Source organism: Poecilia formosa, unplaced genomic scaffold (assembly GCF_000485575.1).
Source record: "Poecilia formosa unplaced genomic scaffold, Poecilia_formosa-5.1.2 Scaffold306, whole genome shotgun sequence".
In the NCBI taxonomy this organism is placed as follows: domain Eukaryota; kingdom Metazoa; phylum Chordata; class Actinopteri; order Cyprinodontiformes; family Poeciliidae; genus Poecilia; species Poecilia formosa.
In genome coordinates, this window is record NW_006800245.1 from 114565 (window position 1) to 130780 (window position 16216).

Here is a 16216-nt window from a genome sequence, read left to right on the forward strand (position 1 = left end):
TGCTTCTACAAATCTTCAGCTTTAAAACATAAAGTTACCCACATCCAAAATGAAGCTTCTATCTACACTTTTTATGAAGAAATAGATTATTGGTCAGTGTTGTATTGAAATACATGTTATCTTCATGTTCTTTCAAACAGAACTTCCTGCTATTTGCCTTTGAGCAATAAAACAAAGAAAGTTTAAAGCAGCAGAATAAAAATGTACACAGGAGTTGATTATTCCTGGTTCTGCTCTGCGTGAAACATTCAGTTCTCCTGCTTCAGCATTATGATGGGCTGCAGGGCAAAACAGAGCAAATTAATGACTGAGCATGTTCTGTTATATGTTGAGTAGAAGTTTATAAGAAAACACACATACCAAGGTGTTGAAATGTTCTCTGCACACAGCTTTACTCTGCCAGTAGATCAAGAAGACCGACATCATACATTCAAAGACTAACAGAGTTATGATGAGACCGATGATTCCCTTTCCAAACTCCTAACACAAAGGAGAGAGTAGAAATACTTAGAGTCCCGCAAAACAACATTTGACTGAATTAACCACACTTACTATGTCATCTTTCCAATGAAACTCAATTGTAACAAAGAAGAACACAAAGAAACCAAAAGCCACCAGAGACCAGAAGAAGCTGATGATGTTCAGGGAGAATGACAGCTTGGTCTGGAAAGTGGAATAAAGCTGAGTTAGCATGCAAGTAACTCCAACACAAGATGCATCATAAGCTGAAAGGTTTTGGGTTATTAGAACATACCAGATCACAATATTATCATTTAGAGATATAAATTTAATATTCTGAAACAAACTGAAGATCTGCCAATAAAATTAGCTTTTGCTTCTTTTAGAGGAACTCCTTCAATCTTTTATGCTTTTCTTAAAATCCCAGAATGTGGGACTTACCACATGCATGTTTGGATATTTCCCTGCAGCAAAGGACAGCAACCCAGAGATCAAGAACTAACAAAACAAAACATTATATTAACTGGGTAAAATTAAAACCACATCACATAAACAGAATGGTTTAATTTGTGATCATTTCAAATGGTTATACCAGAAAACCTGGAGCACTGAAGCCGATCAAGACTGTGTCTGAGGAAATCAATCCAAGAATGAAAATAAACACACCACCAATTGCTTGAGCTGCCTAATTTAAAAACGAAGAAGGAGACATTAAAGAGAATACAGAAAAAAACAACTGATATTTTTTAAAGAAAAGATCATGTCTATGATTTAATTTACAGCATAAGTCGGTGAAACTCACCCCCAGAGGTTCTGGCTTTCCTCGAACAACAAACACCTTGAAGTTGTCCCTGAACACACAGTGGAAGTTCTCCGGCATCAGCTGACCCTCCCGAATGTTCTTCAGGCTTCCGATTGGGATGGTGATGATCATTGACTCGTTGCAAATGAACGTCTTCCTCATTTTCCTGTAAAGCCATAACATGTTAACACAACTCATGTTGCTGGTAGTGATCAGTTATTACACTGTAAAATTGGAGGCTCTGTGGTGGAGCAGGGGCAAAGCACAACCCACATGTGGGGGCCTTAGTCTCCAAAGTGAACATCACAGATTCGAGTCCCGGTTTGATGACGTTTGCTGCATGTCTTCCCCTTTTCTCACCACCCACTTTCCTGTATCACTCTCAAATAAAGGCCACTAGAGCTAATAAAACCCAAATAAATAAATAACTTTGAAGGTTTCTTAACTTGAAAGTGAAAATTTGCCTTCTGGCTTGAAAATGCAATTAACATCAACAAGATTGCTTTGGGTTTAACTCAGAAACTAAAGAGACAAGTTGTCTAAACATTTTGTTTTTTTCAGTTCTGATAGCTCATTAATCTTGAAATGTGAGTTTTAACTTAATACTAGAATTTAAACCAAGTAATTATTTTACAATATGCAAGAAAAAAACTGCCTTCACTGAGTTAAAGGAGCACATTATTATTTTTTAATCATTATTATTATTTTTACTTGCATTACAAGCTAAAATAACTACTTAATTTACATTAGAATAATTTTAATTTTTGTTCCAATTTCCATGAACAAAAATTCTGATCTGATTAATTTTATGTAACATCAAAATCAATTCTGCTCAAATACATTTAGCATGAAAAGGACTTTATCCTCAAGCTTTGCAAAATGATGGTTGCATTAAAGTGAACATTTGCTTTAATAACACACAAGAGTCAGATCAATGTAACACACTTCCTTCTCACTCACGATGCAACACAGGATATAAAAACCTGCTTCTAAACACTGGAAACACTCCTGCATTTTTCTTCTTTCAATTTTTTTAAGTGTTAAACTATAAACTCTTGTTTATTCAACTCTTGGAAGTTTGACAGAATTAATAAAAAGCTAACACGACTTACTAGTAGTGTAAGTTTATCTTTCACTAATGCACATATTTAGATAAAAAATAAGAATTTGCAAGATTTATTTGACTTAAAGATGGGATGGTAGACACAACTAAATGTGGATCAAATGTTTTCATTAAAGCCAGCTTTACCTTTCTGTTCTTCTTTTGCTCGATTTAGACTTCAACTGTGAAGCTTTCCCTCACTTGCCTGATGAGGAAATGTTAAAAACCAATGATCTTCTCTTGCTAACCATAACCCAGAGGGGAAAAAAACAACACACAGAGCTGCTTTTGACCAAATTAAGTAGTTTTGCAGAGACGAGTGTCACGTTGAGGAAGTTAAAGTGGGTAATGACCTCATGTGTGTTTTAGGGAAATAAAAATGGTGAGAAGATCAGAATCTTGCTGAGACAGAGAGCAAAATAGATACAGATCAAAGGAATCACAGTAAGAATGTTTTAAATATATTTTTTCATTAGAAATATATTGAATACTTTTAAGGCAGGAGAAGTTTATGCGTTTCAATATTTTCTATGCTTATATTTATTTAAATATGAATACATTTATATTTATTTATAAATTTACTTGCATGTTAAATTGGAAATCTATTATCGGAGCATAATTTTCTAATCAAATATTCTTTCTGGTAAAAAAAAAAAAAGTTTTACTTTTGTTGTTTGTGTCACACTTTTTGTTTGGCCTAAAAGCTAAATTAGGAATTTGGGTTTTTTACAAATAATTTTTACAAATATACGAATGAAATACTGCATCTCTCACAAGTTTTTTTTATTTCTTCTTGGATTGTTTTGTCTTTGCTCTGTTATAGCACAATCTTTGTTGTAAAGTAGCAAAACAAGTAAAATTTTATATACCTTATAGTTATCCACTGTATTTCTAGTTAAAACATTTTTGCAAGAATTATGGACAAGCTTTTCTTTTAACTTAGATTGTGAAACTTGACTTCTGCAAACTGTTGGCACCTCCCTGCTAATGGCCCACACTGGTCACTGGAATAACTTAAAACTGACAAAAGACAAGAACAAAATAAAAATTCCCTCAAAACTAAAAACTAAAAATCAAGTATTTGCTTCTGAATTGGGGTTCAACAAAATTTAATTACCTAATGAAACAGGCCAGGAAAAAATGACTCTACCTGTAACTTCATGACTTCCAACAGCTTGACCTGTTTTGAATTTGTCTCCCTCTTGTGGTCATTTATGACTGTACACCTGGCTTCAGAGAGGCCTCTTTGGTAAAAACACGGAAGAAGCGCCACCCAAGGTAGGAAGTTTCTAAGTAGAAATTTGTGTCTACAATGGTAGAGTGATCACCATGGATTTACAACCCACATCCCTCAAAAAACATTAAATGTTTTTTTATCTCTGCGCCTAAGTTACTATTGTCTAATCTAAGAAAGGAAGTGTTTTAGATCAAGTAGAAAAAATAAATAATTAAATAAATAACCAAAAACAGTACAGACATACAGTCAATTTCCTTGTCATTTAGTTATTTTGTAATTATTTTGTTTATTTGTATTGTTTTTCAAATTTTAACATTTAAAATACCAGAATGTGCAAGTAACTTTCTACTTTTGCTAATTTTTGACATAATTTTTAAAAACTAAATCAGGTGTTATGATCAAATAGTTACTCATTGCTTGATCAGTCTCTTTCTAACATTTACTTTTCTATTCTTGAGTAATTTCTTGAGTGATACTTGAGTATTACGTTGTTGAAGTAACGCTACTTCTACTAAACTAGATTTTCGGCGCCTCTACCCCCATCTGTATGTCTGACTTGGCAGGTTCATTGAAGCCACTGTGTTTTTTTGCTCTGAAAAGTGTTTTGGCTGTTTCTGTCTCTGTTTCTGTATCTTGATATATTTGAAAACATATAGTGACATTCAGAAAGACCTAATAATGTTTTGCATACATCTATGTATTAATTGGATTGGCTTCATATTTAATTTGATATAATTAGGGATAACATGTCCATCCATCCATTTTCTTTACACCCTTGTCCCTTAATGGGGACTGGAGAGGTGCTGGTGCCTATCTCCAGCTAACATTCTGGGCAAGAGGCGGGGTCACCCTGGACAGGTCGCCAGTCTGTCGCAGGGCAACACAGAGACACACAGGACACACAACGTTGTACACAAACACACCTAGGGGAAATTTAGAGAAATCATTTAACCTGACAGTCATGTTTTTGGACTGTAGGAGGAAGCCAGAGTACCCAGAGAGAACCCACGCATGCACAGGGAGAACATGTATACTCCAGAACCTTCTTGCTGCAAGGCAACAGCTCTACCAACTGCACCACTGTTCAGCCCCAGATAACATGTATACTCTTGTAAATCCTGACATCTAGCATCGTAACACACTTGTAGACTGTTAATTAATTAATTTTATTTCATTCTATTGTCTAATGTCTCTGCACAGAAATTTCTACAAAGAAAACACACATATTAGCTGGAACATGGGCTTCTGAATCAGTGAATTTCTTTTCTCCTTCATGAAGTTCCTCCTTAAATCTTTTCTCTGTAAGAAGTAAAGATGAAACCTTTTCATCTTTACCTCTTACATTAACATATTTTTCTTCATTTTCATCTAGTTTTTCACCTGCTGCTCTTTCAGTGGTCTTCTTCAAATGTGATCCTCCTGGTTTCTCTAAAATTGTTCCTCTTTCAGTTTTTGTCTTCTCTTTTTTGTCTTGCCTCCATTTTCTGCCACCAAACAAGGCTGATCTCTACTTTTAAATCCTTTTCTCTGCAGTTTGTGAGTCACACTTTCTTTTTAAATTGCTATTTTATAAAAAACCTATGACAAAAAGATATCAGACATAATTTAGCACACTCACACAATCACTTTTTATCATTGTAGCCTATTTATTTCCATAATCTGACAATAAGTGTGTAGCATAGTTTAACTGTGTGACCACATTAATATGATATTGTTCTTATAAAGACATCGGTAAAGCAGGCCTAATTATTTTTTTTATATTTCAACAATTCTGTTGTGTTGTAAGAAAAGCTAGGGGAATTTGCTAAAGCTCATAAAAGTTATGCTGTCTACAAGCCAATAAGGGATGTATTAAACTATGACTGTATGTCACCTTCAACAGACATTTAATTCATTGCAAACTTAGTTGGACTTTAACTTTGTGTATTAAAACATTACCTGGAGAACTTTGTGTGGCTCAGCTGCTCCAGTCTGCAGGGCTGCAGACAAACCGCCTCATTAATTTCAATGTGACTCAGCAGCGTGTGGGCAGAGACGTAACTGAGTTTCATTCAGTACAAAACTTAGTAAAGCTAAATTAATTTGAAGGCTATAAAGGACTTCTGGGGAAAAAGAGTTTAGTTTTTATTTATGGTTAAGAATAATTTCTATGACAAAAATTTTTAGGGGTCAACTTTCTAACGTCAGTGGTGCAGTTTCCTTCTTTTCACCCTTTGCAGATCTGCCCCTCTATAAACAAATACAATGTCTTTTTTCAGTTGAACAGATGACGGTAATTTATTTTAGATATCAATAAATGTAACAAATGCCAATTGGTAACATGTCGCCAATACATCAAATATTTTTATATCCTTATTTTTCTTTTTATGTTCAGTAAGAAGACAAACCATTAACAAACCACCAACATTCAGAGATGAGTTGATAAAAGTGACAAGATGATTTACAAACATGATATGAACAAGCAAACACTCAAGGTTTAAAAAAGTTTTAATAGTTAATAGAGTTCAGTATTTATTCATTTATTTTACCACAGTTAAGTGAGAATTATTTATTTTGAACATGATAGAAGTATAAAATCACACACATGAATAAGGAATGAAAAAGACACATATTTTCATACAATAATAATCTTAACATGTTTGAAATGAAGTAAGAGACTCATGAACTCCTACTCCATAAACTCATAACATATTTTCAGATGGACCCTCATTGTTACATCAAATAATAAAAAATAAACATAGGTTAATTAATTTTCCATTTTATCTGGGTTTACATGTCTAAATGTCCACACACACACACACACACACACACACACACACACACACACACACACACACACACACACACACACACACGCGCGCGTTAGCCTCAATTTACATATACACATTTTGCTGTCACCCATTTTTCTATATCTTGTGAAAATGGCCTCCTTATATTTGCTTTTACATTTTATTAAATTTTGACTTTAACTTCTCATTTAACTTGTTCCATAATTTTACACCATGAATTGAAATACAAAAGCTCTTCCTTGTTGTGCGTAAACTGTGAATCCTTAAGTTTGAGTCAGTTATATCCCCCGTCTCTTTCATAAAACATGCTCTGTATGAGCTCAGGTCGCCGTTTATTTGACGCCTTAAACAAAGTTTGAGATCTTCCACCAGATCTTCACATTTAAGATTCTAGATTTTAAGAAAAACGGTTTTGTGCTCATTATTACCAACATTATGGATGATTCTAACGGCTTCTGTAGGATAATCAATGGTTGTAAAGAGCTTTGGTAATTAATTCACCACACCTCTGAACAATATGTTAAATATGGCAAAGTCAGAGAATTACATAAAATACGATGTGATTTATTATTCAGAATACGTCGAGCTTTATTCAGGACTGATATGCTTCTACAAATCTTCAGCTTTAAAACATAAAGTTACCCACATCCAAAATGAAGCTTCTGTCTGCACTTTGTTAGAAGAAATATATTTTTGGTCAAACTGAAAACGACTTAAAGGAAGTGTAAAGTTGTTTGAGAGAAGCTGTGCTGATATCAGATGAAACAGTGGAACAAAAGCTGTTCTAACACACAACCATCAAGACGAGTCCATGTATGGTGAACAAAAAGGAAACTTTACAGAAGCACACTGTCTATAGCGTACTGTGATTATTAGCAGTGATGTATTGGAAAACATCTTATCTCTATGTTCTTTTAAACAGAACTTCCTGCTATTTGCCTTTGAGCAAAAAAACAAAGAAAGTTTAAAGCAGCAGAATAAAAATGTACACAGGAGTTGATTATTCCTGGTTCTGCTCTGCGTGAATCATTCAGTTCTCCTGCTTCAGCATTATGATGGGCTACAGAGCAAAACAAAGCAAATTAATGACTGAGCATGTTCTCATATATATATAGAAGAAAAAAATAATGAAGAAAAAGACACACATACCAAGGTGTTGAAATGTTCTCTGCACACAGCTTTACTCAGCCAGTAGATCAAGAAGAGCGACATCATACATTCAAACACCAGCAGAGTTATGATGAGGCCAATTATTCCATGAGCTATCCTCAGATGATGCTAAATAATGTGGACAAACAAATACTTAGAATCCCGGAGAGCAACATTTGACACAATGAAACACGTTGATTTCACGCTGTACCTGGTGGTCAAGTTGATAATGTGAATTAAACTTGTTCACGCTCAAACCAAAAGCCACCAGGGACCAGAAGAAGCTGATGATGTTCAGGGAGAATGACAGCTTGGTCTGGAAAGTGGAATAAAGCTGAGTTAGCATGCAAGTAAGTCCAACACAAGATGCATCATAAGCTGCAAAGTTTTACATGAAGTTAAACCACCACAACATTTAGAAACATTACATCAGTTGAATTGAAATTAATGCATTATTCTCATGGAAGCTGTGCCAAAAACAATCACTCTTTGTCTTTTCTTAGAGGAACTGCTTTTTATGTTTTTTCATTATAATTCATCTGACTTACCACATGCATGTTTGGACATTTCCCTGCAGCAAAGGTCACCATGCCAGAGATCAAGAACTAACAAAACAAGACATCATATTAATTGGGTGGAAATATAGCCATATCAGATAAACAAAAATGGCTAAATATGTGGACTTTTCAAATATTTTTTTTACCACAACACTTGGAATTGTGAAATTGAGGATCCCCATTGATGGCAAAATAAACCCAAGAGCGAAAATAAACACACCAGCAATTGCTTGAGCTGCCTAATGAAAAATAAGATAAGAAAAATAAATAAGTAAAGAGAACAAAGGAAAATCTGCAGATTCTTTCGAGAGATGAGCGCAACATCTGATGTTTTTTTTTTTTAGAGAAAAGAATCATGGCTATGATTTAATCTACAGCATAAGTCGGTGAAACTCACCCCCAGAGGTTTTGGCTTTCCTCGAACAACAAACACCTTGAAGTTGTCCCTGAACACACAGTGGAAGTTCTCCGGCATCAGCTGACCCTCCCGAATGTTCTTCAGGCTTCCGATTGGGATGGTGATGATCATTGACTCATTGCAAATGAACGTCTTCCTCATTTTCCTGTAAAGCCATAACATGTTAACACAGCTCATGTTGCTCATAGCACTCAGTTACTAAAGTTTTCACTGATGCCAGTGTCACCTTTCCGTTGTTCCTTTGCCTGTTTTAGACATGAAATTTGCAGCTTTGTCTCATTTGTCCGGAGAGGAAATGACCTCGAAAGTCTCTTCTCTCGTTGACTCTCCACCTTCATGCAACACCCACACCATCTCTCACAACCACATGAAGGTTTGCAACCAAACAGATTTAAACAAACATATATACTTTTTAAAAGGTGAGACTGTTTGTGCAGAATGAGATTATTTCTGTAGAGTTCATCTTTTTCAGTAGGAGAAACATAAAAAAGTGCAGAGTTTGACTAAATGAAGCAGTTTTGCAGAGAGGAGTGTCAGATTGAGGAAGTTAAAGTGGGTAATCACCTCATGTGTGTTTTAGGGAAGTAAAATAATGTCTGCAGAGTGACGCCTTGCTTGAGACAGAGAGCGAAATACAGTCTGCTCGAGTGAAACGCGGTAAGTTGTTTTAAATGGATGTTTTTTTCCTAATAAAACGGCTGAGAGATTTCTTGAACAATTTCATATTACAAGCAGTTTATGAGTATAAAACGTGTATCTTAGTTATTTGTTTGCATGTTTAATTACAAAGCTGTGTTGCAAATTTCGTAACAAAATATTGTAGCATTAACAAGTTTCTTTCTACTGGTTAGGAGTTGTTTTGCTATTGCAGTTTTTAGCACCGTTTTTTTTTTTATTATCAAAAATGAGCTAAACTAGTGTGAGAATTTTAAGCATTCTTCATAATTATCCTTTTAACCAAAGCCAACAATAATATAAATGTCTTCCTAGTTTAAATGTTGTAAGAACTCTGAATGCAAAGACTAAATTTTCTTAGGACTAACGACGTAAAAGAATTTATCATATCAATTTGATTGATTGATTGATTGATTGATTGATTGATTGATTGATTGATTGATTGATTGATTGATTGATATCAGCCTTATATAACAGAAAGTCACCATTATTATTCACAGTGGCTTTTTTCTAAAATCATACGCAGTCATTCTATGTTCTAGGAATATGTAAACTGGTCAAGTCTTTTTTCTTAAATCTATGTCACGCTGCAGTGAACGACACAGGAACATCTCACTGAACCAGAAAATGTTTGAAAAGTTTGTTGATTTTAATATTTCATTTTAAACAGCGAAACTCTTATATAACATTGATTTATCAGGAAAAGAGTGATATTTATCATCCAGTTTCTCAATTAAAGAGTAAACAAAACATGAAGTTTCACATAGAAATGTTGGCCTACATCTACATTGCTATGTTTGGAGTCTTTCTACTTCTGGGATCCCATGGACAATAAAGCTGGTATTGGTTCTCCTGACCGTCTTTCTGATGAATAAAATCAGTATCTTGAGAGGATTTGTTAGCAAAGTAAAGCATAAAGTCGTCTGAAAATTTCCGGCTGTGCTGATGTTAAACTTGATACGACACAGTGAGCGAAGAGCTGCGGATGACATGACTCTCCCTGACATCACTGACTGTGGAAACTCCACTCTGGATTCAAAGCATCAAGGATCCTGTAGATGTTTTTCACTCTTCTGACAGATTCTGGGACATTGTTTTCCTCATTAAGTCCAACATTTATTTGATCGCCATGGCCGTGGCACTTTTTTTTTTCTTTCCGTGTTTGGATCTGTGAACGTCAAGCTTCTTTAGCAGTGACACTTGTAGATTTGTCTTCTTGCGGAGGCTGTTGTCTCTCTGTCGAGTGTTAAGATTGTTAAGACACAGCATAACATTTCCACCTTTTAAATAATTGTTTTTTTTTCTTTTGTGTAATATTAGTTACATTTTTCACTTTTCAGAAAACATAAACCTCAACATTAACATCACTAAATATACTAAATCGCTCAGTATTTTTTTTTAAATCTGTCCTAATATGTTTGATTATTTAATTGAATTTCTAATGTTCTATTTTACCGAAGTGAAGGTTTAGCCGCAGTTTTTCAGGCCAATCTAACAACATGTTGAAGTTGCAATTGTCTATTTAGGTACTTCTGAAACAGAAGTACCTAAATAGAGAAATTGGAGGCACTGCGTGGCGTAGCGGTAGAGCGGACCGTATTATTTACAGAGGCTTTGACGAGGCCGTCCTGGGCATCTTCCCCTTTGCCTTTCCTGTCTGGCAACTGTCAAAAAAGTATATATAAGAAAAAAAGAAACACAACTTTTAAAAACAGCACTGTATGTGTAGATAATTATGAGTTTATTTCTTTAGGTTAAAGAAGCACCATGGCCTCTGCTGATGTAGACATGGACATCCACGAGGAAGATGTGCCACTGCAAACGGGAAGGAGACAACCTCCTCCTCTGCCGAGTCAGATCCGATATTACCAGGCTTCAGAGATGCTGCCGGAAGAAAAAGGTCAACTGCACGACCTGCTACAGAAACAACCAGCTGTGTTGGGGGTAAGAGTGTGGAAAATGAGTAAAAAAAAAAAAGTCTGCTCTTTTTAAATTATAATCACACAGAAACGCCTTGTACAACCATAATCAACTCTGGCAAAATCTGGAAATTTGATAATGTACCATCAACCTCATACACATGGTTTTAAATAGACACTAAAGGTCATCAGCTTCACCTGTGATTTGTGCACTTCTAGTTATCTGGTGAGTATTTAAAAAATAGGACATTTTTCTGGATTCATGACGGACTTCTGCATGTCTCATCCACTGACGTTGAAGGATTTTGAGCCGTCTGGAAAAGAGATATTTCAAAAGTTCTGTGGGAGAAAATAGTTAAACTTTATAAGAAAATGATGTAAAAAAAAAAAAAGTAGAATTTTGATACTAAGCGATGGTGTAACAACAAATAATGTCATAATAGTCAATAATTTGATAGTTTTGTCAATTTAAAGGCAATAAAGCCAATGGCATAATAACTTCACAGTAATTGTGTTTTTTTTATCCAATTACATGAGAAACGGCACAGTTACTGTCTAGTATACACTAAGTAAACAAATTATTACTATTCTCAACATCTCAAACTATCAAACATAGTTTATGATAATTATTTGAATTTTATTCCTCTATATATGGAATTATTCATGAAAACATTTAAGGAACTACACAATGTTCAAATTAAATTTCTGTAGAAAAATCCATCCGATACTTTATTTAAAGATTCTGTGCTGTAATAATACAGTATATAAAGGCAATATATGTAGTTCATAGTAACAAAGTGAACATGCACTTGTTGAAAGCTTATGTTGACTATGAAAAATAATTAACCATTGTTATATGTGAACTGCAAAAAACAAAGATTTTCCATTTTACTCCCACATTGTCAGCTGAAGTAATTACATAAGCCTTTAGCTCAGCTTTTTAATGTAATAACTTGATACATTACTGGTATTGGTTCAAAATGACCTTGTTGGCAAAAGTATTATGTTATTGGTGGTTATTGCATTATTGGTTCCTATTAAAGGTTAGAATAAAAAAAATGGAAGTGAATTAGCTGCAACTGTCAGAAAAAAAATCCCTGGATCTAAAAAAGGAAGAAAACATAAATAACTTTAGGTGACAAGCAGGATTCTAAAGAAATAAGTCTAAATGTTATATTAAGGAGACGCTATGAAAATCGCCTGCATGGTCAGGAGAGGAAGAAGAAAGAACAAAAGCCGTAATTAACCGACACCAAAACAGGCCTCAAAATTGTGAAAAGACCAAAATGTAACTTCATATCTCAAGTCATAAGTCTTTACTAAAGTGCAACCTTTACTATACCATAATACATTTAGGATGATTATTGATAGCTGGGGACATTTGAGCTACAAAAGCACAGAAATCTTAGTCTAAACTGACAGCAAGATGGGACGTACTTGGCAATTCCTGCGAAACAAAGAAGTCAAACAATGAGCAAACAAATGAAGGTTTTGTTGTCTGTCCAGCTCAACCTTCTAACGCCTGTTTCCATCAAAACAGTCTAAGAACTTTACCAGTTTTCCAAAAAGTCATCAAGTTGTCATTGATGTCAAAGCAGGCAGTACCAACAACTGCTTATGTATGTTTTTGATCAGGTTTTGATTGGTTGACAACTTACCATGAGCAAGAGAAAGGTTTTTATATCATAATTCATTTTCTCTAAAGTGAAGTGAACTTAGATCATTGAGCTCAGCAGTGAAATGAGTGTTACAAACACCCACAGTCTGACAGCCGATACGTCGCTTACCAGTAACAGCTGGAGGCTTAATTCTCCGACATGTCAGAAGGTCGTTTCTAGGACAACTACATGAGACGAGATCTTCAGATGCGGTATGAAGGCGAGCTCGTTAGGAGAAGCCTTCAGTCTAAGCTGCAGATCTGCTGCGCCTACTCAGAACCAAGACTTTGTTAAATAGTTCATCTGGCACTCAACAGTGAGATCAAGATTTAGGCTGAGATAACATGGCGGAGAAAAAAGGAGCACAGAGATGTTTTTCTGTACTTCTGGGCAGCAGCAAGAGGAAGTTCTTGGGTTAGGTTATATTGAGTCTCATGTACGTGCAAAGGCTGAAGTTTCACACTTTATAGTCCGGCACTCCACAAGTGCACAACTGCATTTAACAAAAAAAGGAAGAAAAAATAACTTTTGTATTACACAGTTCAGTGAATTTTATTTTTCCCCTAAACTTAGCCCTTTCTGTTTGTTGCTCAGGGTGTGCTGGACTTCTTGTTTCTCACATAAAGGTATCACAGGATTGCAGTAAAAAAACCAAAAAAAAAACCTGAACATCTTATATTAAACATCATGCACACAAAAATTACTTCTACCCCCGTGTCTACAGAAAGATATATAGCTAAAACGAAACTACAACAAGAATCTACAATTTTATATCCATCAATTTTAAAATGTTAACTAAAAGTTGTTCATGTAACAAAGGTAAGAAAAAAAACTATTGGTGCCACAATGAAACTATGCGAGCTCAACTTGACTGTGGAGTTGTGAAACACATTAAGATGATTTTTTTTTCTTTTCTTTACTGCAGCAGCATATTCTCACACTGAAAACTTATTGAAATTATGGGGAAAGAAAAAGGGGATGTTTCGTTTTATAACATCAGCTTTGTCAGAATTAGTAGAAACCATCAACGTTCTCATAAAACAAACACAACTTGCCTACGTCTATCCCTTGTTCACCTGATAATTCAGCTAATTATCAGATGATAATGTTTGTTTTTTATCATTTCACATAATTTCTTTTAAATGCAGAAGTTATTTTTGTATTTTTTTAATGTGAATTTTATTTTTTGCATGCCTGCTATTTTGAACATCATTTTAAAGATGCAGCTCAAACAAAAAAGTCTCATAATGAATTGTCATTTGATCATTCAAAATTAGCAATTTTTAGTTAATTGTTCAACTAAAACAATTACTTGATGGATCTTTAAGTAAAATCCAGTTGAATCTGTGTGTAATTTAATGCCAGGATAGATGAAGGCCTCAGAGAGCAGAGAACAAAAAGTATCATGAATAACCCAACAGTCCAGTTAGAGATAAAGTTTTGGAGATCTTCAAAGCAAGGGTGAGTTAAAACACAGAATCTGAATGTTTTTTTTTATCTGTTCAAGGCCATTATCAGAAAACAGTGTGGCAGTCTTGTAAATCTACCAAAACATGACTGTCCACCTAAAGTGACAGGATGGGCAAGGAGAGCATTTATTGGGGAAGCAGCCAAGAGAAGCATAGTTACTCTGGAGGGGCTGCAGAGATCTACAGCTCAGCTGGAAAGAAAGAGATTATACATAAGAGAAAAGCTATTGTCAGAAAGTCGTCAGAAGTCTAGTTTGAAGTTACTACAAACAGTGAAGAGGGCATAGGAAACATGTGGAAGAAAATGATTTGGTCAAAAGAGAAATGTCCACACATGCAAAAATGCAAAAACTACATTTCTCCCTGAACACACCGTCCTCACGCTGAAACATGGTGGTAGCAACATCATGCTGTGGGGCAATTCTAGAAGAAAACTTGTTCAAAAGTGGCAAAACATTAAATAATCTTCAAACCCGCATTTCAGGTCATGATTGTAACATATGATAAGTACAAATTTTAGTTTGTTTCTTTACCTTTACTTATTTATGCATTTAAGTTTTTACTTTTGAACATTATGTGAATTTCCAGTTGTATTTAAATTATCTGATATTTTGCTACTACATTATAAATAATTTCCGGTGTATCAAAAAAAAAAAAAAAAATAGTGAAAAAGTTTGGTCCTCATAAAATAATTTGTTCTGCTTTCAAACATATTTAGACGCCAATACTTCTCTGGTCGTAACATTTGGTTATCATGTTTTTTGTGCCTGATTCATAATAAGCGGCTTGCTGCAGAACATCATTCTTTGCCTCACACATCCTTTGTCTTGGTCTGACCAGCAGGTACTGCCATCTCATGACCTCACCACAGTGCAACAAACCGACATGCATACTTCTCAGACACTGTCAGCGGGTTGTTTTTACTTAACACCTCTTAATAAAAATCACAAGGCTATTTACTGCTTGCAAGATAACGCAGAATTGTATTCCCCATTTCTTATTGCACATCTAAATTAAACACGACTCCTACTGTTTGCATCAAAACTGCCTGTTCCTTAAATGCTGAGTATTTTTCCACTGATGTAAACCATCTGCGCAATTCAATGTTATTAATAGTATTACTTGCAGCGATCTACTTTATCTTCAACCTGATCTCATATATGACAGCTTAGTGTGTCATCTGTTTTTTTTTTACATTCAACTTTTTTCTCTCAGTCTCTGCAGATAATGAGCGGCATCCTCAGTGTCGCAGTGGGCATACTCTTTGCTGCAACGCAGCAAATGCACCAGTCCCTCTTCTGTCTTTTCAGAGTCTCACAGCTGACCGGAGCCCTTGTAAGTCGTTGCTTCAACCAGAACTAAGTCATTAAATAATAAAAAAAAATAAAATGGCAGTAAAGGGAAGTATAACATCTACATTCTCCTCCCCTACAGTTTGTAATAGCCGGACTTGTTTCCAACCTGTTGTTCAAATATCCAGCGTTGCTGATGGTGAGAGTTTAACAACTTTAGTTATCTATTCAGTAGTTATCTTAAAAAAACAAAACAAAAAACAACTATGTGTAACTTTTTGTCATCACAGGTGTCAATCGCAGTTAACTGCGGCTGCATTGTCGTAGCCGTTATTGGTGCCATTCTGATAAGTGTCGACCTAACTCGGTGGGATCCACAAAATGATCCATTTATGAAAGTAAGAACATCACCAAAACTGATTCCAACACATTTATCAGCAGAATCTCACACAAATACTTCCATTGTGACAATATTGTATATTAATGATGTTTTTTTGTTGTTTTTTTTTGTGTTTGTGACAGATTGAAGTGATGGGGCTGTGCGTGTTGTTACTGGAGGTTTTCCTCTCTGCCGTCCTGTGCTTCTGGTTCTTCAAAGAGAAAAAAGCAAAATGATTAAGCTGCTTGTATTGTTTAAATTAATCGTGTTACGGTGAAGCTATTTGTGCACAGAGGACTGTGGAATTGCAT

General features: G+C 35.1%; 1 protein-coding gene across 3 annotated transcripts; it reads right to left on the reverse strand.

Moving 5' to 3' along the window:
* Positions 1–6: 6 nt before the first annotated feature.
* LOC103152260 (uncharacterized) lies at positions 7–8874 on the reverse strand. 3 transcript variants are annotated; one of them, XM_016660985.1, is made up of 7 exons: positions 8740–8804; positions 1262–1427; positions 1052–1144; positions 901–957; positions 553–663; positions 361–480; positions 7–278 (listed from the first exon to the last, which is right to left on the reverse strand). In XM_016660985.1, exons 1-7 carry the CDS (start codon positions 8769–8771, stop codon positions 249–251), a joined length of 609 nt encoding a protein of 202 aa, XP_016516471.1. In that variant the 5' UTR covers positions 8772–8804; the 3' UTR covers positions 7–248. The 3 variants fall into 3 exon arrangements, with proteins under 3 accessions (XP_016516471.1, XP_016516472.1, XP_007572719.1); XM_016660986.1 differs by lacking the exon at positions 8740–8804 and adding an exon at positions 2511–2633; XM_007572657.2 differs by lacking the exons at positions 7–278; positions 361–480; positions 553–663; ... (1 more) ...; positions 1052–1144; positions 1262–1427 and adding exons at positions 6546–7449; positions 7539–7667; positions 7750–7854; ... (1 more) ...; positions 8242–8334; positions 8493–8658 and having other exon boundaries at positions 8740–8874.
* Between the last annotated feature and the right edge of the window lie 7342 nt (positions 8875–16216).